Below are 21,814 nucleotides of genomic sequence, written 5' to 3'. Positions count from 1 at the left end.
TGGTGGAGTTCTGCATAGATGGTTGTCCTTCTGAAAGGTTCTCCCATCGCCACAGAGGAACTCTGGAGCTATCGGGTTCTTCGTCACCTCCATGACCAAAGCCTTTCTCCCCTGATTGCTCAGTTTGGCCGGGCGGCCAGCTCTAGGAAGAGTCTTGGTGGTTCCAAACTTCTTCAGTTTATGAATGATGGAGGCCACTGTGTTGGCCCCAATGCTGCAGAATTGTTTTGGTACCCTTCCCCAGATCTGTGCCTTGACACAATCCTGACTCAGGGCTCTACAGGGCTTTGACATGCACTGTCAACTGTGGGACCTTATATAGACAGGTGTGTGCCTTTCCAAATCATGTCCAATCAATTGAATTTACTACAGGTTGACTCTAATTTGTAGAAACACCTCAAGGATGATCAATGGAAACAGGATGCACCTGAGCTCAATTTCTCAAAGCAAAGTCTCAAAGCAAAGGTTCTGAATACTTCTGTAAATAAGTTTGTTTTTAATTTTTAATACAAATATTCTAAAACCCTTTTTTCACTTAGTCATTATGGGGTATTGTGTGTAGATTGCTGATAAAAAAAATATATTTAATACATTTTTAAATAAGGCTGTAATGTAACAAAATCAAGGGGTCTGAGTACTTTCCGAAGGAACTGTATGTTATTTTTCTCTTAGAACACCCTGGATGCAGCGAGACATTTTGCAGAGTTACTTCATTTTTATGGAGAATGATACCCATTATGCCTGAATTCCTAATGTCTCACAGTGCCATCTACAACAGAACAGTACTACTCATGGCCTTTCCCTTTTAGCTCTGTGTCTCCATCACTGGTGAGCTTACAGCACCCTGCCAGGTCACTAAAGGCCAACTCCAGGCCTCATGTCAGTGGGGTGCCTGCTTTAGAGTTGACTTGACTGTGACCCAACAACAAAAAAACACCGTGGAGTTAGCCTGCCAGTGATGTTCCGGAGGTGCCTCGCTGTAGCCTGAGATGGACACACACAGTCATGACAGCAGGGAGATGTGCGATGAGACCATAACAAAGTAAGCTCAAGATGTTACCAATCCTTACTTCTGGTGTCTCCCTATTCACTTTGTGGTAGAGGCAATACAGCAGGTGTTCTGAGCTCTAAGGGGTGAGTAGTATGACTTGGAAATATGGAAATCAGTAATCATTTCATTCAGTTTAGACTGTTGTGCTAGTGTTTTCCTTGTGAATGGTTTGCTGGTGTACTGTATTTGTAGTATATTTGTATATCTACATAGTCTTGTATAGAGTGTGACATATTTGTGAGTTTGCTAAGTACTATCAGGAATCAAGGTAAGACACAGATGCAGACATGTTGAATAAACAATGGTTTAATAGTCCAAGGGGCAGGCAAGAGACAGGTCAAGGCAGGCAGGGGTCAATAATCCAGAGAAGGGGCAAGGGTACCGGTCGGCGGGCAGGCTCAGGGTCAGGGGCAGGCAGAGTGGTCAGGCAGGTGGGTACAGAGACGGGACAGGCGAGGGTCAAAACCAGGAGTGCGAGAAAAAGAGAAGCTGGGAAAAAACAGGAGCTGAAAGGACAAACGCTGGTTCAGCTTGACAAACAAGACGAACTGGCAACAGACTAACAGAGAACACAGGTATAAGTACACAGGGGATAATGGGGAAGATGGGCGACACATGGAGGGGGGTGGAGACAATCACAAAGACACGCGAAACAGATCAGAGTTCATTATGGTGTCCTTCTGTTAACCTTGACGTTTGACATCTTGAGAATGTCTTGGCTTGAACAACTCTATTTGAGTCAGATGACGACTATCTGATGGCTATAGTTATTGTGTGTGTATGTGTGTCTGGACTTGTTTTCCTGTCTTGTCGACAAAAATGTCCTGACAAGATATGAAACAAGAAAAAGTATTTAAAAAGTCACGACATTTAAAAATGCTATTTTAGGTTTAATTATGGGATAGATTTAGTGTTTGGGGTTAGGGTTAGGGTAAAGGTTAGGGTTAGGGGTTTGGGAAAATAGGATTTTGAATGGGAATACATTGTTACTACCCAATAAGTCCTGACACATAACAAAAACATGTCTGTGTATGTGTGTATGTGTGTGTGTGTGTGTGTGCGTAGGCTATTTGTGTGTGTGCACGCGTGTGTGTGTGTATGTCCCTAAGCATTAACGAGCAGATGTAGTTTTTGGGATGTATCAGCCATTGCTCATGTTACTGCATAACCGCTGGGTGTTTGTTGTCTCTCAGGCTACTACATCTGTAAGTAAACAATACAATGTCCCCAGTTACAGCCTTCCCTGGGAGTTCATGCTGGGTGTACCGTCTGGATTATCCTCGAGACGACAGCTGGAAGGATGGCCCCTCTAGACGTCTTCTGGAGGAACAATAAGTATCAGTACAAAGAAAGGTATGCCAGGTGTAACATTGTTGCATCAAGCAAGGAACAATTATGACTTGTTCCTTCTCCAAGCTGTCTACTATGACAGCAGTGGACAATTATGACTTGTTCCTTCTCCAAGCTGTCTACTATGACAGCAGTGGACAATTATGACTTGTTCCTTCTCAAGCTGTCTACTATGACAGCAGTGGACAATTATGACTTGTTCCTTCTCCAAGCTGTCTACTATGACAGCAGTGGACAATTATGACTTGTTCCTTCTCCAAGCTGTCTACTATGACAGCAGTGGACAATTATGACTTGTTCCTTCTCCAAGCTGTCTACTATGACAGCAGTGGACAATTATGACTTGTTCCTTCTCCAAGCTGTCTACTATGACAGCAATGAACAATTATGACTTGTTCCTTCTCCAAGCGATCCAATATGACAGTGGAGCAGGTCTAGGGTTGAGGGAGGGAGGGGGGGGAGCGTTTCTAGGAGGTGAGGGAGGGAGTGGAGCAGGTCTAGAAAGTGAGTGAGGGAGGGAGGGAGTGGAGCAGGTCTATGGGTGATGGATGGAGGGAGTGGAGCAGGTCTAGGGCTGAAGGAGCAAGGGAGGGAGTGGAGCAGAATCTTGGATCGAGGGAGGGAAGGGAGCAGGTCTAGGGTCGAGGGTGGGAGGGGAGTAGGTCTAGGGTGGGAGGGGAGTAGGTCTAGGGAGGGAGGGAGAGGTGCAGGTCTGGGGGGAAAGATAATTTAATGATGTGTGTGCACTGGGAGGGTTTTCCTTGAAGTGGGAGACAGGGGAAGGAAGTGTGGAGATTTATGGCAGTCTTTTTGTACAACATGTGTAGTATTTGTATATATTAAGAATGTGAGAAGGAACAGGATGACATTTCTTGGTCTATTCATTAAGACGAGATCAAACATATCAGATAATGAATGTAATTATATTAATCTGGAACATACCGATATGTGTGACAGGAAATGCATTGCACACTTATTTGGTCTTTTTTTGCCAGGGCTCTGGTTAAAAGTAGCACACTATATGGGGAATAGGGTGCCATTTTGGACACAGAGTAGGTGTTAGGGAGTTGATCTGTTTTTTGCGAAAACACACTCCACTCAACACGGACTCCAACAGCTGATGGATTGGCTGGCTAGGTGTCTCTGTGGAGAGAGTTAAACACAACAGGACAAGTCATCATTCTGCTGGGGCATTTTTCCCTGAGAGGAGGGTGTCTGAACAGTCAAGCTCAGATCTCACTATCTCAGCCCTCAGCCTGTTATTTTACCAAATGCTTTTCCTCGTTCCTATTCGCTGGAAACMCTTCACCAAGAAAGTATACGCTGTCTCCAAGTTTGTTGAACATTGAGCATTTTTAAAACATATAATCTCTAAAATAATATACTAGCCAACGGTATATAAACCAACAATGCAAAATTGTTTCCTTTTTCAAAGTTCAATATCATTGTAAAATGTGTTATATATACTAGGTCTATGTGAATGTAATAGCCGACTCAATATTGTGTGTAGAGGAAAATAAAGTTATTGTACTATGATTAAGCAATAAGGCAGAGGGGTTGTGGTATATGGCCAATATACCACCGCTAATGGGTGTTCTTATGCACCACGCAACGCAGAGTACCTGGACATAGCCCTTTACCGTGGTATATTGGCAATATACCACAAACCCCMGAGGTGCCTTATTGCTATTATAAACTGGTTACCAGCCTAATTACAGCAGTAAAAATAAACCTTTGGTCATACCAGTGGTACAATGTCTTATATACAACAGCTTTCTGCCAATCAGCATTTAGGGCTCAAGGATGGGGGCATAATAATAGGTCTACACAATAGGCTGTCGCTGATTCTTTAATAAGCCATACTGGGAATCCCCCTTGGAGGGTCCCCATCATAGGTTGTGGTAAGCACACGAGCAATGGTTGTGGGACAAAACACAGTAAACGGAAGGTATTGTGAATCTGAATTCACGTCCGGATTTCACGAAGTCGGCGGTGACATCGCTGGATTTCGACCAAGGCTAGAACTGTCACTTTCACTAGAGCATACGTTTGGCTTCTTGATCTGTGATAGGCCGGTATTGCTGTTGGGAAGATCCGCTGGTATGAGAACATGGAAACCAAACCATTCCTTTCTTTTGGTAAGTTTCATCCGATATAAAATGTGACATTACAATTTGTAATTGCCACTGGTCCTTCCATCGCAAAGACTTCTCGAACACTGTTGTTGTGGCATGTTTGAAAACATCAGTCATCATGACATCATCATGACATAGAGAAAGTAGCCTAATAGGCGAGTCGATTATCGTTCAAGGATAAACTTTTACGCGAGATACTTTGTAACCAATTTGTAATACATTATGGTATGAACAGCTGATGATGATTACAACATAGAGGACCCATTGAAACGTTTAAGTAATACATGCTCGGCAGGAAGACATTTAAATCCAGGACGTGCAATAATAACGCGTGAATATGAGTGTGAATATGAAGATTTGGCAAACTGATTATTGCTTAAGCCAACAATGATCATTCAGCATTTCGTTTTTTCAGGCTAACTTTATTTAGATAATCCGTTCAGAAAAACGTACCCTGTTATAATGTATTCTCAACAATACAAAATAAAAACATCTCTAGCTTGATATATACATATATATCTTGTTTTTATTTCAGAATATTTAGGAAGGTTATTAACTGGCATTCTGATACTTCTTTTTGACAGAACGCTCTGGTGAGAAGTTGTTGTTGCTGCTGTTGAGAGTTGTTCACTCCTCTGCTATCATTTTAGAAACAGTATACACTAGGCTATACTATTTCCCTAGAAATAAGAACTTATTCTACAAGTACAATATTGTTTCATTACCACTATTCTCTTTTATGTCTATTAATTCAGCTGTTTGTGTGTGTCAGATGTTTTTCTTGAACCCTCTTCCCAGTTGACTGGACAGAGCTTATCTTTCAGAGTGTTGCCTACATGGAAGACCATTCCTAGGTGGACTCCATGTTATAGCTATTTCATTTTTACAGGCTGCGAGAGCCCTAGCTAGATTTCCACAAGGAAGCCACACACCTAGTCCATATCCTCCCAAGTCCATGGTTGTTGCTAAATACGCCCTTCCAGGTTGAAGGGCGTATTTAGTCAGTCAAGACCCCACCATTTAAAGAGAACAATTATGTTTTACAGCATGGCAGGTCTGTGTCTAAGGTGAAGTTTGGTCCATTGTGAAGGTCTGCAGCTGTCCCTTTTATTTTGTTGAGGTTTAAAGGGGAACTTAATTGCTTTAGGTCAATGTTTCACAGACAACCCCAAGTCCCAGGCCAGTCCGTCTACAAAAACAATGCCAGCACCAGCAGCATGCTCCTCATTGCACTGTAGCCTACAGTATACTCAGAGGCAAACTACAGACGATGGATGGTTTGCTGGTAATTTCAAAATAAGAGCTTGAATAAGATATCTGAGTTCTGTTTTATTATGGGTGTATTTTGTCATGAAGTTTACCGGTAAACTGCACAATATATGTGATGAACATGATATTGCAAGTGGATTGCAGGTGGCAGTATTGGGGACTCACATTGGAACTCACCTTCCTGAATATTAATTGCAATTTTCTGATTATTTTGCTCATTGCTCACTGCATTTTGCTCGTTTATTGTCAACCTATAAACAAGAGCCAGTTGAACAGCTAGTTGAGGTGATGTGTGTTTGACATCAGTGCAGTGAGCATTCCTCTGTCAGTGTCTGACTGCACAGACTAGATGGTTTTCTCCATCTCTGGTAAAAGTGAGTGAGGACCAGCCAGGCTCAGCCGACAGATATTAACCTGGCTGTTCTTCTGTAATGGCCTCAGGATGAAAGCACTACTGTGGTGATTGGGTATGCTCTGAGATCCCTTGTCAAGATATTCGATCATGAACTCAGAGCTCAATATTTCTTCTGGTGCACCTGAGGTTCAACCTGTGATGGAATCTGGCTCAGGGAATACGCACTGTACAACAATCAACTGTGTGTCTGCGCGTGTGTGTGTGTGTGTGTGTGCAATTGCTTGTGTTCCTGTTTTAGAATTATTGTTATTGTTCCGTATTTACCAAAGAGAGTCAAATTGATATACTCTCATGAGGCATATTTGTTATCCAATGGTATAAGCTGCTTTGCTACAGTATGTATTAACTGTAAATGAGCTGTATTACTGTAAATGACCTAACAGCTTCTCCCTAATATTGTACTAGAAGGCAGTAGAAGGGGAATTGTTTTGGCCATGAAATTCATTAATGAGAGGATCAGGAGAGAGGGAAGTCTGGACACTGTGTATTAAATGATTCCTTGTCTCAGTCTATGTCAAAGGAACTTTGTGTCTTTAAAAAAATGAAATCTCACTCATTTGATTACATTGTTTGGCAAAAAACATTTTTTTTAGAGAGAACATTGTCTCAGAGACTTGTGTGTTACGTGAGGCATGGCCGAAACCTAGGATCTGTTTTGCTTTTTATATCATAATGAATAAGATTATACAGTATGTACAGGGTGGAACCTGATCCTAGATCAACACTCCTTCCCTGAGATGCCTTGTGTATACGGGTCGGGCCCTGAGAAAGGCAGAGAGGGCGGGGCTATTCAGAGCAGAGCTGACTCGAAGAATGAGTTGAGGAATAAACCCTGACCATGAAGTTGAACCTGGGGTCAAAACTTCCCCTGCCTGGATCACATGCTATGGGGTATAGGCACGTGCGCACACACCATTTTTTCCACTCTCTCTCATGCTGCATCAGCTCAGATTTCACAGCTTGGACATAGTGCCTCCAATGTCATTCAAGAGAATTTGGCAGTACACTCTTAGAAAAAAAGGTGCTATCTAGAACTGAAATGGTTGGCTGTCCCCATAGAATAACCCTTTGAAGAACACCTTTTGGTTCCAAGTAGAGCACGTTTGGTTCCAGGAAGAACTTTATTGGATTCCATGTAAAACCGTTTCCCCAGAGGGTTCTACATGGAACCCAAAATAGTTCTACCTGGAACCAAAAAGGGTTTAACCTGGAACCAAAAAGGGTTATCCTATGGAGACAGCCGAAGAACCGTTTGGGAACCCTTTTCCCTAAAAGTGTAGATAGTATAGCATGAGGTTTAAAGCTGGTGAATGACCTATTACATTCAAAGAGCTGCATTGTAAGCATCACCAGTATGCACTCCGTCTTTACTGTGCCAAAGATACTTTTTTATTTTTTTAAAGATAATTGTTTAAAGATGTTTTATGGGTATGCTCATTGTTGCATCTTTCTAATTAGGCCTCAGACCAGAATATGTACTTTACAGTACTTTACACCACTGAGTGTTTTCCTTGTGTCTAGAGGCCATTTCAGTAGCACACCTATCACTGACAAGAACGTCTTTGAAGTGCTTCCAATCCCTAGATCCCTATAAAAAAAGGTTACCCTTTTCATCTATTTGTTTTGTTTTACTACACCCACTGGTCTTTGTTCTTGTTTTATTCTCAATGTATGGACTAAAGTATGTTACTTGAAATGTATGTACAATGTATGTAAATATAATTGGCTTATGCATGATTGAACTACCTTCCACTTGATAAAGGTATATATCCAAGGACTCTTCAGCTGTTGTGAGATTTCTGTTTTCATTGTGCATGTGAGCTCTGCTGTGTTCTAAAGAGAATTCCTCATCCAGTGGGTTTAATAGTCCTTTCCCATGTGATATGCCCGTACAGGCTTCCTCAAGAGCCAGTGCTCGATAGCCCCACCTCCTCAGCGATGGTGTCCGGGGGAGACGGGCGGCTCGCCCACAGCATGCTTGTGCTTCACAGGCATTTGCCCACTTCACCAGCACAGGAGACCCACAGGTAAAGGAACACACCTGTGATAAACCCCCTAGCAGGAACACACCTGTGATAATCCCCCTAGCAGGAACACACCTGTGATAATCCCCCTAGCAGGAAAACACCTGTGATAATCCCCCTAGCAGGAACACACCTGTGATAAACCCCCTAGCAGGAACACACCTGTGATAAACCGAGCAGGATCACCTGTGATAAACCCCTAGCAGGAACACACCTGTGATACCCTAGCAGGACACACACCTGTGCATCAATCCCCTAGCAGGAAACCACCTGTGATAAACCCCCTGCAGGAACACCCTGTGATAACCCCTAGCAGGAACACACCTGTGATAAACCCCTGAGCAGGAACACACCTGTGATAAACCCCCTAGCAGAACACACCTGTGATAATCCCCTAGCAGGAACACACCTGTGATACGCCCTAGCAGGAACACACCTGTGATAAACCCCCTAGCAGGAACCACCTGTGATAAAACCCCTTAGCAGGAACACACCTGTGATAAGTCCCCTAGCAGGAACACACCTGTGATAATGCCCCTAGCAGGAACACACCTGTGTATATCCTAGAGGACACCTACCTAGTGATAACACCCCTAGCAGGAACACCCTGTGATAACACCCTAGCGAGGAACACACCTGTGACAATCCCCTAGCAGGAACACACATGTGATAAACCCCTAGCAGGAACACCACTGTGAAAACCCTTAGAGAACATACACCTGTGATAATCCCTAGCAGGAAACACACCTGTGATAAACCCCCTAGCAGGAAACACTGTGATAAACCCCGAGCAGGCGATCACATGTGATAAACCCGCTAGCAGGAAACAGGAACCCCTGTGATAAACCTGCAGGAACCACCTGTGATAAACCCCCGAGCAGGAACACCTGTGATAAACCCCCTAGCAGGAACACACCTGTGAAAAACCCCCGAGCAGGAACACACCTGTGCATCACCTATACAATTCTGTTTGTCTCATCTGTTTCAACCAGTTACTGTTTTATATACATGTATGTGATATAATGTAAAATAGTGTCTGCATTGGGCGTTTTTGGTTCTTATTGTACATGGTTAATAATGACAACAGTATGTATTCACGATCGTTGTAATGATGAGACCAAGGCGCGCGTGCATAGAGTCCACATCATTTTAATAAAGAGAAACTCACTAAACAAAACAACAAAAGCACAAACTAAACGTGAAGCTACTGGAGTGCACAAAGGCAACTTACTGTAGAACAGATCCCACAACTAACAATGGGGAAAATGCTTACCTAAATATGATCCCAATCAGAGTCAACAATAAACGCTGTTCTGATTGGGAACCATATCAGGCCAACATAAACATACAAACACCTAGATGACCCACCCTAGTCACTATCACGCCCCAACCAACACAGAGAGCTTACTATGGTCAGCTTACTATGGTCAGGGCGTGACAATGWAMACATGATTGGAAACGTAATCATTCAATTACTTTACATGGAACTGACAATTGAGTCACTGTTAAAACAAAATCAATACAATTTTCCAGAAAAAAAACATGACTGGCAGGGTATTCTAGTGAAGCGTGGTGGTATCAACTACCTTATATTTTTAGGACACTTGATTTTTAATATTCAACCTCTTGGTGGACATTTTCTTTTGTCTTTGCCTGAAAACTGTGTCAACTGCAAATAATATTTTCCTATGTCGACATCCCAAAGGGCACACACTAGTTGAATCAACGTTTTTCCACACAATTGATATGAAATTATGTTGAACCAACGTGGAATAGATGTTGAATTGACATCTGTTCCCAGTGGGATGTTACAATACAGCCTGAGCTGAGTTCTCTTCCACAGCCCTCACAGTTCCCATCTGGTGTGTGAAAAAATMCAGTGACTACCTATCATATGCAACTGGTAGAATGTTGATTCAGTAAAACATATTCATCAACATAAACACTTATCTGACATCTAAATAACAGATAAAACTAGTCATGAGCCTTGATTAGAGTTTAATCTAATCATTGGTTTGTTGAACTGCGTTTAAACGGGTTGTACAGAACTGAATCGCTTCTATTGCCTTGTTAAAGTTCCTGAGGTGTTCATTTGCTATGGAAAGTCCCAATGATAACATGCTATCTGCGGTTCAGAATAGACAAGAGGATGATGGGAACCTCCAGAGGGCATGCAGATGACTTTAACACTTCTCTGTGATGTGGTGGGTTGACATGTCTCACACATAGCCTGGAGAGGATTCTGTCTCCGAAGACTTGATGTGGTGGGTTGACATGTCTCACACATAGCGCTGGAGAGGATTCTGTCGCCGAAGACTTGATGTGGTGGGTTGACATGTCTCACAATAGCCTGGGAGGATTCTGTCTCGAAGATTGATGTGGTGGGTTGACATGTCTAACACATAGTGGGAGAGGATTCTGTCTCCGAAGACTTGATGTGGTGGGTTGACATGTCCACACATAGCTGGAGAGGATTCTGTCTCCGAAGACTTGATGTGTGGTGGGTTGACATGTCTCACACATAGCCTGGAGAGATTCTGTCTCCGAAGACTTGATGTGGTGGGTTGACATGTCTCAACACATAGCTGGAGAGGATTCTGTCTCCGAAGATTGATGTGGTGGGTTGACATGTCTCACACTAGCCTGGAGAGGATTCTGTCTCCGAAGACTTGATGTGGTGGGTTGACATGTCTCACACATAGCCTGGAGAGGATTCTGTCTCGAAGACTTGATGGGGTGGGTTGACATGTCTCACACATAGCCTGGAGAGGATTCTGTCTCCGAAGACTTGATGTGGTGGGTTGACATGTCTCACACATAGCCTGGAGAGGATTCTGTCTCCGAAGACTTGATGTGGTGGGTTGACATGTCTCAAACATAGCCTGGAGAGGATTCTGTCTCCGAAGACTTGATGTGGTGGGTTGACATGTCTCACACAATAGCCTGGAGAGGATTCTGTCTCCGAAGACTTGATGTGGTGGGTTGACATGTCTCACACATAGCCTGGAGAGGATTCTGTCTCCGAAGACTTGATGTGGTGGGTTGACATGTCTCACACAGCCTGGAGAGGATTCTGTCTCCGAAGACTTGATGTGGTGGGTTGACATGTCTCACACACAGCCTGGAGAGGATCCTGTCTCCGAAGACTTGATGTGGTGGGTTGACATGTCTCACACAAGCCTGGAGAGGATTCTGTCTCCGAAGACTTGATGTGGTGGGTTGACATGTCTCACACACAGCCTGGAGAGGATTTTGTCTCCGAAGACTTTGATGTGGTGGGTTGACATGTCTCACACACAGCCTGGAGAGGATTTGTCTCCGAAGACTTGATGTGGTGGGTTGACATGTCTACACACAGCCTGGAGAGGATTCTGTCTCCGAAGACTTGATGTGGTGGGTTGACAGTCGTTCACACACAGCCTGGAGAGGATTCTGCTCTCGAAGACTTGATGTGGTGGGTTGACATGTCTCACACATAGCCTGGAGAGGATTCTGTCTCCGAAGACTTGATGTGGTGGGTTGACATGTCTCACAACAGCCTGGAGAGGATTCTGTCTCCGAAGACTTGATGTGGTGGGTTGACATGTTCCACACATAGCCTGGAGAGGATTCTGTCTCCGAAGACTTGATGTGGTGGGTTGACATGTCTCACACATAGCCTGGAGAGTTCTGTCTCCGAGACTTGATGTGGTGGGTGAGCTCAAAGTGGAGGTGTCTCGAAGACTATGTGGTGGTTGACATGTCTCACACATAGCCTGGAAGGATTCTGTCTCCGAAGACTTGATGTGGTGGGTTGACATGTCTCACACATAGCCTGGAGAGGATTCTGTCTCCGAAGACTTGATGTGGTGGGTTGACATGTCTCACAGCCTGGAGAGGATTCTGTCTCCGAAGACTTGATGTGGTGGTTGACATGTCTCACACAAGCCTGGAGAGGTTCTGTCTCCGAAGACTTGATGTGGTGGGTTGACCATGTCTCACACATAGCCTGGAGAGGATTCTGTCTCCGAAGACTTGATGTGGTGGGTTGACATGTCTCACACAAGCCTGGAGAGGATTCTGTCTCCGAAGACTTGATGTGGTGGGTTGACATGTCTCACACAAAGCCTGGAGAGGATTCTGTCTCCGAAGACTTGATGTGGTGGGTTGACAATGTCTCACACACAGCCTGGAGAGGATTCTGTCTCGAAGACTTGATGTGGTGGGTTGACATGTCCACACACAGCCTGGAGAGGATTCTGTCTCCGAAGACTTGATGTGGTGGGTTGACATGTCTCACACATAGCCTGGAGAGGATTCTGTCTCCGAAGACTTGATGTGGTGGGTTGACATGTCTCACACACAGCCTGGAGAGGATTCTGTCTCCGAAGACTTGATGTGGTGGGTTGACATGTCTCACACACAGCCTGGAGAGGATTCTGTCTCCGAAGACTTGATGTGGTGGGTTGACATGTCTCACACATAGCCTGGAGAGGATTCTGTCTCCGAAGACTTGATGTGGTGGGTTGACATGTCTCACAACAGCCTGGAGAGGATTCTGTCTCCGAAGACTTGATGTGGTGGGTTGACATGTCTCACACATAGGGCTGGAGAGGATTCTGTCTCCGAAGACTTGATGTGGTGGGTTGACATGTCTCACACATAGCCTGGAGAGGATTCTGTCTCCGAAGACTGAGAATAGTGCAGCAATCCAAACTTGGAAGTACTTTTGTCTCCTGAAACCAAACAAAGCCTAAACAGAGACTACATTACATGCACATGTATAAAAACTACACATGAGAAAGGTCTGCACAAACCAGAAGGTTTAATGCAATGTTTCAGTACTGGGTAAAGCAGAATGGGCGAATGGAAGAGATTATCCTGTGGAATATCAGGACTGACCTACAGTGCATTCGGAGTATTCAGACGCCTTGACTTTTTCCACATTTTGTTACATTAGAGCCTTATTCTAAAATTGATTAAATAAACAATTTTCCCCATCAATCTACACATAATACCCTATCATGACAAAACAAAAACAGGTTGTTTGAAATTGACAGAGCATGTCAGAGCAAAAACCAAGCTATGAGGTTGAAAAAATTGTCAGTAGAGCTCCGAGATAGGATTGTGTCGAAGCAAAGATCTGGGGAATGGTACCAAAAAATGTCTGGCATTGAAGGTCCCCAAGAACACAGTGGCCTCCATCATTCTTAAATGGAAGAAGTTTGGAACCATCAAGACTCTTCCTATAGCTGACCTCACTGCCAAACTGAGCAATCGGGGGAGGTGACCAATAACCCGATGGTCACTCTGACAGAGGTCCAGAGTTCCTCTGGGGAAATGGGAGAACCTTCTGGAAAGTCAACCATCTCTGCAGCACTCCACCAATCATGCCTTTATGGTAGAGTGGCCATAAGGAAGCYACTCCTCAGTATAAGGCACATGMMCGCCCGCTTGGAGTTTGCCAAAAGTCACCTAAAGGACTCYCAGACCATGAGAAACAAGATTCTCTGGTTTGAGGAAACCAAGATTGAACTMTTTGGCCTGAATGCTAAGCGCCACGTCTGGAGGAAACCTGGCACCATCCCTATGGTGAAGCATGGTGGTGTCAGAATCATACTGTGGGGATGTTTTTCAGCGACAGGGACTGGGAGACTAGTCAGGATTGAGGGAAAGATGAACGGAGCAAATTACAGAGAGATCCTTGATGAAAATCTGTTCCAGAGCGCTCAGGACCTCARACTGGGGCGAAGGTTMATMTTCCAACAGGACAACGACCTTAACCACACAGCCTAGACAATGCAGGAGTGGCTTCAGGRAAAGTCTCTAAATGTCCTTGAGTGGCCCAGCCAGAGCTCAGACTTGAACCTATTCGAACATCTCTGGAGAGACCTGAAAATAGCTGTGCAGCAACACTCCCATCCAATCTGACAGAGTTTGAGAGGACCTGCAGAGAAAAATTGGAGAAACTCCCCAAATACAGGTGTGCCAAGCTTGTAGCATCATACCCAAGAAAACTGAAGGTTGTAATCGCTGCCAAAAGTGCTTCAACAAAGTCCTGAGTGAAGTGTCTGAATACTTCTTTTTTTTATACATTTGCAAAACATTTCGGGAAAAAATATTTTTGCTTCTTCATTATGAGGTATTGTGTGTAGATTGATGAGGCAAAAAACGATTTAATACATTTTAGAATAAGGCTGTAATGTAACAACATTTGGAAAAAGTGAAGGTGTCTGAATACTTTCCGAATGCACTGTATGATTGGATGGGAGAGGAAGCCAATGGAAGAGGGTTTCTTCCCAGCACTGGGCTTATGTTTTCCTGATGATGACTGCTGCTGCCTGGGCTATAGTGAAAGCAGACTGGCAGCGCRGGGATAGCTTTCTACATGCCTTCTTAGAGAAACACATCTTTACAGGAGAGGGAGACAAGTGATTTTGTGAGACAGTGTTTCCCCTATATGCATTTAGCAGAGGCTCACCGCCAATGCTAAATCGTGGTCGCCACTGMAAAAAGTTACATAAATAATAATCATCATTATTATTATTTGTTTATATATCATTTTTGGGATGGTAAATAGTTTTCAGTGTAAACTTAAAAGACTAAATGCAGATATACAGTATGTAGAAAAGATAGTGGACCTATATATTTTTAAATAAGAGAATCTTTGAGATCTAACAATCCCCAAAATAACAACTAGACAGTCAGGGAGAATCTAAAATTCAAACATTTGCATGGCATTGGGCCCCCATTGATTTTGTTATAATGTTTGAGTCACTCAGATAGCATAAGAACACTGCATAAGCCATGGTAAAATGTGTTTAAAACTGCACATTTTCTATCAGCCCCATGGCAAAAAGTGTACAATTGCAGGAAATTTGCTTTAAAACAGAAGCATTTTGTCTCTGCGGCCAAGAGGGCCTCTACAACTGCAGCATTGCCACCCCCCACCCCCACACTAATGTTTCCAAGGGGAAACACTGAGGCAAGTGTATGTGGTATAAGCGGCATATAACAATAGATGTTCTATTGGATTATGTGGGTACAATAACAATTACAGTACAATGTCCCTCTTTAGACTGCTATGGTGATGTCAGGGGGTCAGGTTTCATGTAGTAGTGTCTGTCTGTGCTGCTTACAGCAGAGTATTGTTGGAGAGATGCCTCTACTGTATCTATCCCAGGTCTTTATCAGACCTCTATCAGACCTCTATCAGACCTCTATCTGACCTCTATCAGACATCTTTATTTTTTTACTGTTTTGCAACATATTGGACAAGTTCATGTAGTCCCTCCCTATTTTCAGTCCCAGGAGTCATTAGGGACGAATCATGTCACAGTTAAGCTCAATCTCTCCACTGAAATGATATCTCTTTCCGAAACCATTCACTGGCTGCCATCTCTCCCTTTTAGTACATTATTCAAAGAAATAGTTTGTTTATCCACATTTCTGGATAAACACATTTTGGATAAACACATTTCTGCCATGTCCATTTATTCAACTCCTTTTGGGTCCATTAATGTTTTTTTAGGAACATATCATTAAAGCCCCCGTGCAGTCTTTGTGATTGTAATAAATCACTGTGTGTGTTTGTATGTATTTGTTTCATGAAAATAACTATTTATTTCCCTGAGCCTCCTTTGGCCTTTTAAATGACCAGTCTTATCATGTGGTCATTAGGAAACAAATTTGAAGATATTTACATACACAGCCCTGATTGGTTGATAGGAGGGCCCACCCCTTACCCAGACGAACAGTCATTGGTCTAATATAATCAGATCACATTGTGATGGCATGATGTGGGCCAACATGTCCATCCCACCTAAACAGGCTGAAATTCCAGGCATTTTTTATACCAACAGCTCTTACACAAAAATAGCATTATGATAATTTTCACCATTTCAGAATGTTCTTTCGACCTCATAGTGTGGATTTTAATATKTTTGTGCTGCTTCAGCAACAGSTACTGGGGATCCTAATAAAATACTAAAATGTTCTTGACATCACGTGAGATAGATGTTCAGATGCYGTACACTGAGAGAGAGAGGATGGAATCCTTTCTTTAGGCATTTTCTTATTGAACACACACGTCAGGGAAATCACCTTTAAAATAGGGCTGGGAATTGCTAGGGACCTCACAATACGATATTATCACAGTACTTAGGTACCGATACGATATCTATTGCGATTCTCACAATTCTATATGTATTGCGTTTAGATGTTCCAAACATATTTCTCACCATATGTCTGCTGCAGAGGGAAGCCATTCAAAAAACAAAATGGAAATCAAAGTGCTGAAAACAAATTGTCTCCCTATTTAAAAAGAAGATGGAGAACAARCTATAAAGGAAAAATACTGGAGTTTTGGTGCAGGTACAGCMAACTAGCGCACAAATAATATTGCGATATTGTCAAAACAACACGATACGATATATCGTCAAAAATAATATGTAACCTTATCGATTTTCCCCTCATCACTACTTTAAAAGTCAAGTCCAGTGGGATGTCAGCGTATTACGTTTTGTTTGAATCCCAGCCTAGACTATACTACTCAAAGAAGACAGCACTCTCCTTCCTTCCCTCCATCCCATCATCCCTCCTAGAATAGCCCATAGCCCCAAGTCCTGGATACACATTGAAATGAAGTCATAAATTCCTCAACACAGTGTTAACATTAAAATAACAAGACYTGGCATAAATAACGAAATAAGTCAGATCTGTGGACTCAGTGACTACATCATATTTACTGGTGATCCAGAATGCATAGTTGCCATGGGATCCATCTGCCCACATCATACTGAATCTCTAATGACATCAATGTTAGAGGAAMGTAGTATTAGACTGTCACAGCATTGAATCTGTATTGTAGTGCAATTTCTCTCAAATACGGGTCATTAGATATGTTACAGCTGTTGCAGTTCTATGAAGGTTTTGGTTGCACTTGCAGTTGGTGCCACCATTGCCTTCCCACCCTGACTCTCTGTTTGCCTACCCAGGTTTACCTGTGTGTGCATGTCCTGGCAGCCTAGTGGTTAGAGCGTTGGACCAGTAACCAAAAGGTGTTTGTTTCGAATATCCGAGACAACCAATGTGAAAAATCTTTTGATGTGCCCTTGAGCAAGGCACTTAACCATCATTTCTCCAGGGGTGCCATACTACTATGGCTGACYCTGTAAAACAACACATTTCACTGCACCTATCCGGTGTATGTAATGGCTTATTTTTCTTTACCTGTGCCTACATAGAGTAGTGCTGATTGCAGGCCTATGCTGGACAGACCTGAGTTTAAATAGTATTATTATTTTTCAAATTGGTTGAGTGTTTGATTGAGCCTACCTGTAAGTGCCAGATGTGCAGTCTTTGCACTTCTGGGACATTCCCATTGGTTGAATTTATTCACTCAAGTGCAATTGAGCGCAGTTGAAGTATTTGAGAAGGACACCRATGCTATTTGAAGCCAGCTGTGATGCTGGCAGAGAGCCAGGGCAGTGCCATAGGGGAATGAATACAGAGATGGAGAATAGGATCCAGTTGCTGCACTGCCAGGCATTCACAGGGTCTCACAATTCCAGCTTCCACATCTCCCACACTGAATAACTGGGGAATGTAGTGAGGGTGGGAAACCCAGCCCAAACCTGTCTGTCACACATGGGCACCATGCCAAGCTGGACAACTCAAACCAACCACAGAATTCTCACAGAAGGACACTCTCAGTTACATTACACAGTCTTACTAAAAAGGACCAGGGACACTCTAGCTTGTAAACTCTCTTAACACAGTGATTTRTGTGACCAAAGTTCATGTTGACACAAATGACATTTATGCTGTTTGTCTACCCATGTTTTATTGTTTTTGTAAAGCTCATATGTTTTTTATGTTGGTGTGTATAGCATTTGTGCCATGAATTTAACAAATGTAACAAAGCCTATTAAATTAACTTTGAATTGAGGTGTTGACATTTCTATTTGATGGATTGGAATTTCAATAGGTTTAGACTGGTTGGTTTTTGCAGTACAAATGGTAGTTTTATTAACTACAGGCTAAATTGATACTCCATCGTAGTGCGAGTATGTATAATAAATGTGTCAATTTATTGTTTTAAGATTACACACACATATAGATTTGCCTTTCACTAAATCCTGCTTAAGAATGTTTAACATCAGGGATGGGCAACTGGCAGCCCATGACCCTCTTTTGAAGGCCCTCGGATAAATAAAATAAAATAAACATTTGTTTAAATTGAGGGGGGGGGGGTTCTCAGTCGTGGTCTCAACTTGCTGTTCCGAGTTGGAATAATAGAATCCACAAGGTGCAATTTCGAAACTTGGTTGTGCATCAGCAGTTTTTCCTCTTGTTATGTCAGTCACTGATAGTAGAGCCAGTTACAGTATCTATCTACCTTGTTATCATGGTCGAATTACTGGCAGGGGGCCCCCCATTGATTTTGTTTGTCAGTATCACTCAGATATCCTTTTGAAGGCTCTCGGATAAATACAATAAAATAAACCAATTMATATTATTATTAAAACAGTTTTGGGGGGAAATTATTTTTGTTAGTCAATCTCGCTCAGATATCATWAAAAAAACTGCAAACATTTTACACCACACAGATAATATAATGTTGAAAGTGTAGCCCTGTCCATGTCCTCTTGTCCACTTTTCTCAGAAGGTGTCTCATTCCACATAGTTCAGTCTTTCTGTGGCAGGTAATACTATCCTGTACAGGAGGCTAGTTGAAGTGGGCAGTCTCCTATTCTGTTGTTGGATATATGGAGGGAAATCCTACAGAAGGCTTCAGAATGATTTAACACAACCAGCTCAGGACACACTTTACGCTAATTTCCCCCCTTGCGTATCAGCAATGTAAGGTTTTGAATATACATTTCAGACCAGATTTCAAATACAGAAACAATTTGAACCCTGTGTTTTCATGGGATCAAATAAAGTGAGTGGATTCATGTCTGTTATACAATATAATGATTCATTAAATGTTGGTTCACCAGCTTGTCCACCCGAAGAGGGCTGCTTCGAATTTAGCGACACTGATGAAAATATGTTGGAGATGTGTGTATCAGGTGTACATCAATGTTGTTCCTGTCCTCCCTCTCTCTCACAGACCCCTCCGGTCAGCTGTCCTCACCATCGCTCAGCTCACACCACGCCCATAGGGGAATGGGTGCTCACCCCTTGCACCCATCTCTGCTCATCCCGTCCTCTGTGAGCTCCTCAGGCCCTCCACACTCACCCATCTGCACGCTGAGCTCGCCCATCACCAGCCTGGCTTTGCCCTTTTCTGTCAGCAGCCGTCCAGCGGGACACCACTCTACCTCCTCCAGCATGGGCTTCAGCCCGCAGGTAAGGCCCCCGACGCAACCTACAACCCCCAGACACCACACTCAATCACCTGCTCCTTGGACTTGGTTTTCCTTCCTTAGTTGGGGTCTTGAGAAGAGCTGACTTGGTGTATGGCTGGCCTGCTAGGTTTCCATTATAAATTCAGTAAAACCAAATGTTGCCAAATGAAACTCTTTACAAGCTCGTCTGTAAGGATTCAGGATGGCAACATGTGCGTTGTGTAAAAGGACGGCCAAATGTGAGGATAACCTTTTCACAAACCACAAGCTGAGGCCTGGGTGCTTTTATGTGAAACTGAGAAATGCCAGGGTTGCCCATTTTATATTTGAAAAGGTCTCAAGAGGTTTTGTGGTATGCAAATTAATATGATATAGTAATGGCCTTGACAAACTGGATAAAAAGGCTTTTTGTTTCTAGACGGTTATTTCCTATTTTTCATCTGTGTAATCAACTAAACCCYGAGTTATTCCTTTTGAAGAATAGTTGAACAGAACTGAGCGCTACATTTAGATATCTTTTTCCACTTAAGCTGATGTACTGTTGCATAACACAGAGCTCTGTGCTATACTGTGCTAGTGCATACAGTAGCATTAGGTTGTTAGCACAATACACTATTCTGATGGCCTTCTCTGCCTGTGCAAATAGGAAGTTTATCATCAGCTTGTTACTTATTAAAGGCCTGGAAGCTTTTCAATAGTAAAACATTTCTTATGATACTTATTTAAACAGAGGACTCTTCTTCTTGCAGTTGTTATGGAAAATGMCAATGTTTGTCATTTAACTTTAATTCTGAATTAAGTCTTAAATCTGATGCAAGTTATGTTTTAATACTCAAATTATATAGTCTACTTGTGTTATTATTGTAATTTTGGTCTCCAGGACCTGGGTTATGTTTTGCAGGCTGTATATGGGTTATGCTACCGTGGTCTAACTCAGTCACTGTTAAAAGAAACTTCTAAGGTCAAAGTTGGATGACATCACTCTGACCATGCCGGAATGGGGAACAATATATGTAATGTACTGTATGTACGGTAGGGGAGACCAGGTTTGGTTGTCTCAGGGGTTGGTTGTCACATGGAATGTGGGGTTGGTTGTCACAATCAACTCCATTATATAAAAAATCTGTACCAATCATAGATGTCTATGTTTCACAGGTTTGGACATCACAGTAAAGCATCATAGAGCACAGTACAGCACAGTAGAGTAGAGTACAGTAAAGTACAATACAGTCAATTATATTGTACTCTACTGTACTCTACTGAACTACACTCTACTGTACTGTACAGTACTGTACTTAACTCTAGTCTACTGTACTGTACTGAACTCTACTTTAAAGTACAGTACTGTTCTTTACTGTATTGAACTCTACTCTACTGTACTGTACTGAACTCTACTGTACTGTACTGTACTCTACTGTACTGTACTCTACTGTACTGTACTCTACTGTACTGTACTGAACTCTGCTATACTGTATTTAACTGAACTCTACTCTACTGAACAATACTCTACAGTATTGTACTGTACTTAACGCTAGTCTACTCTACTGTAAAGTACTGGACTCTAGTCTGCTCTACTCTACTGTGATGTACTGAACTCTATTCTACTCTACTGTACTGTACTTACCTCTAGTCTACTCTACTCTAATGTACTGTACTGTACTCTACTGTACTATACTCTACTGTACTATACTCTACAGAACTCTGCTCTACTGTACTGTATTTAACTGAACTCTACTGAGCTACACTCTACTGTACTGTACAGTACTGTACTTAACTATACTTTAAAGTACGGTACTGTTCTTTACTGTATTGAACTCTACTCTACTGTACAGTACTGAACTCTACTCTACTCTACTGTATTTAACTTAACTCTACTGTACTGTACTGTACTGTACTGTACTTAACACTAGTCTACTCTAATCTTGTGGGGCGGCAGGTAGCCTAGTGGTTAGAGCGTTGGGTCATTAACCGAAAGGTTGCTGGATTGAATCCCTGAGTTGACAAGGTAAAATGTGTCSTTCTGCCGCTGAACAAGGCAGTTAACCCACTGTTCCCCGGTAGGCCGTCATTGTAAATAAGATGTTGTTCTTAATCAGACTTGCCTAGTTAAATAAAGGTAACATAAAAAAAATAGTTTTTTATTGAATTCTAGTCTACTCTACTGTACTCTACAGTACTGCACTTTACTCTACTGAACTAAACTTTACTGTATTGAACTGTACTGTACTGTACTGTAC

The 21,814-nt window shown here is 42.7% G+C and overlaps 1 protein-coding gene across 1 annotated transcript in view; it reads left to right on the top strand.

Moving 5' to 3' along the window:
- Positions 1–4,291: 4,291 nt before the first annotated feature.
- LOC111973799 (retinoic acid receptor RXR-alpha-B) overlaps positions 4,292–21,814 on the top strand; it is a 35,783-nt gene continuing 18,260 nt past the window's right edge. The window contains exons 1-3 of the mRNA XM_024001213.2: positions 4,292–4,539; positions 8,116–8,247; positions 19,340–19,578. Coding sequence (XP_023856981.1) covers positions 4,512–4,539; positions 8,116–8,247; positions 19,340–19,578 — 399 coding nt within the window. The 5' untranslated portion in view covers positions 4,292–4,511. The remainder of the gene's footprint in view (positions 4,540–8,115; positions 8,248–19,339; positions 19,579–21,814) is intronic.

The sequence above is a fragment of the Salvelinus sp. IW2-2015 genome, linkage group LG15, assembly GCF_002910315.2.
Source record: "Salvelinus sp. IW2-2015 linkage group LG15, ASM291031v2, whole genome shotgun sequence".
NCBI lineage: Eukaryota > Metazoa > Chordata > Actinopteri > Salmoniformes > Salmonidae > Salvelinus > Salvelinus sp. IW2-2015.
This window is presented reverse-complemented; position numbering and strand designations above follow the sequence as displayed.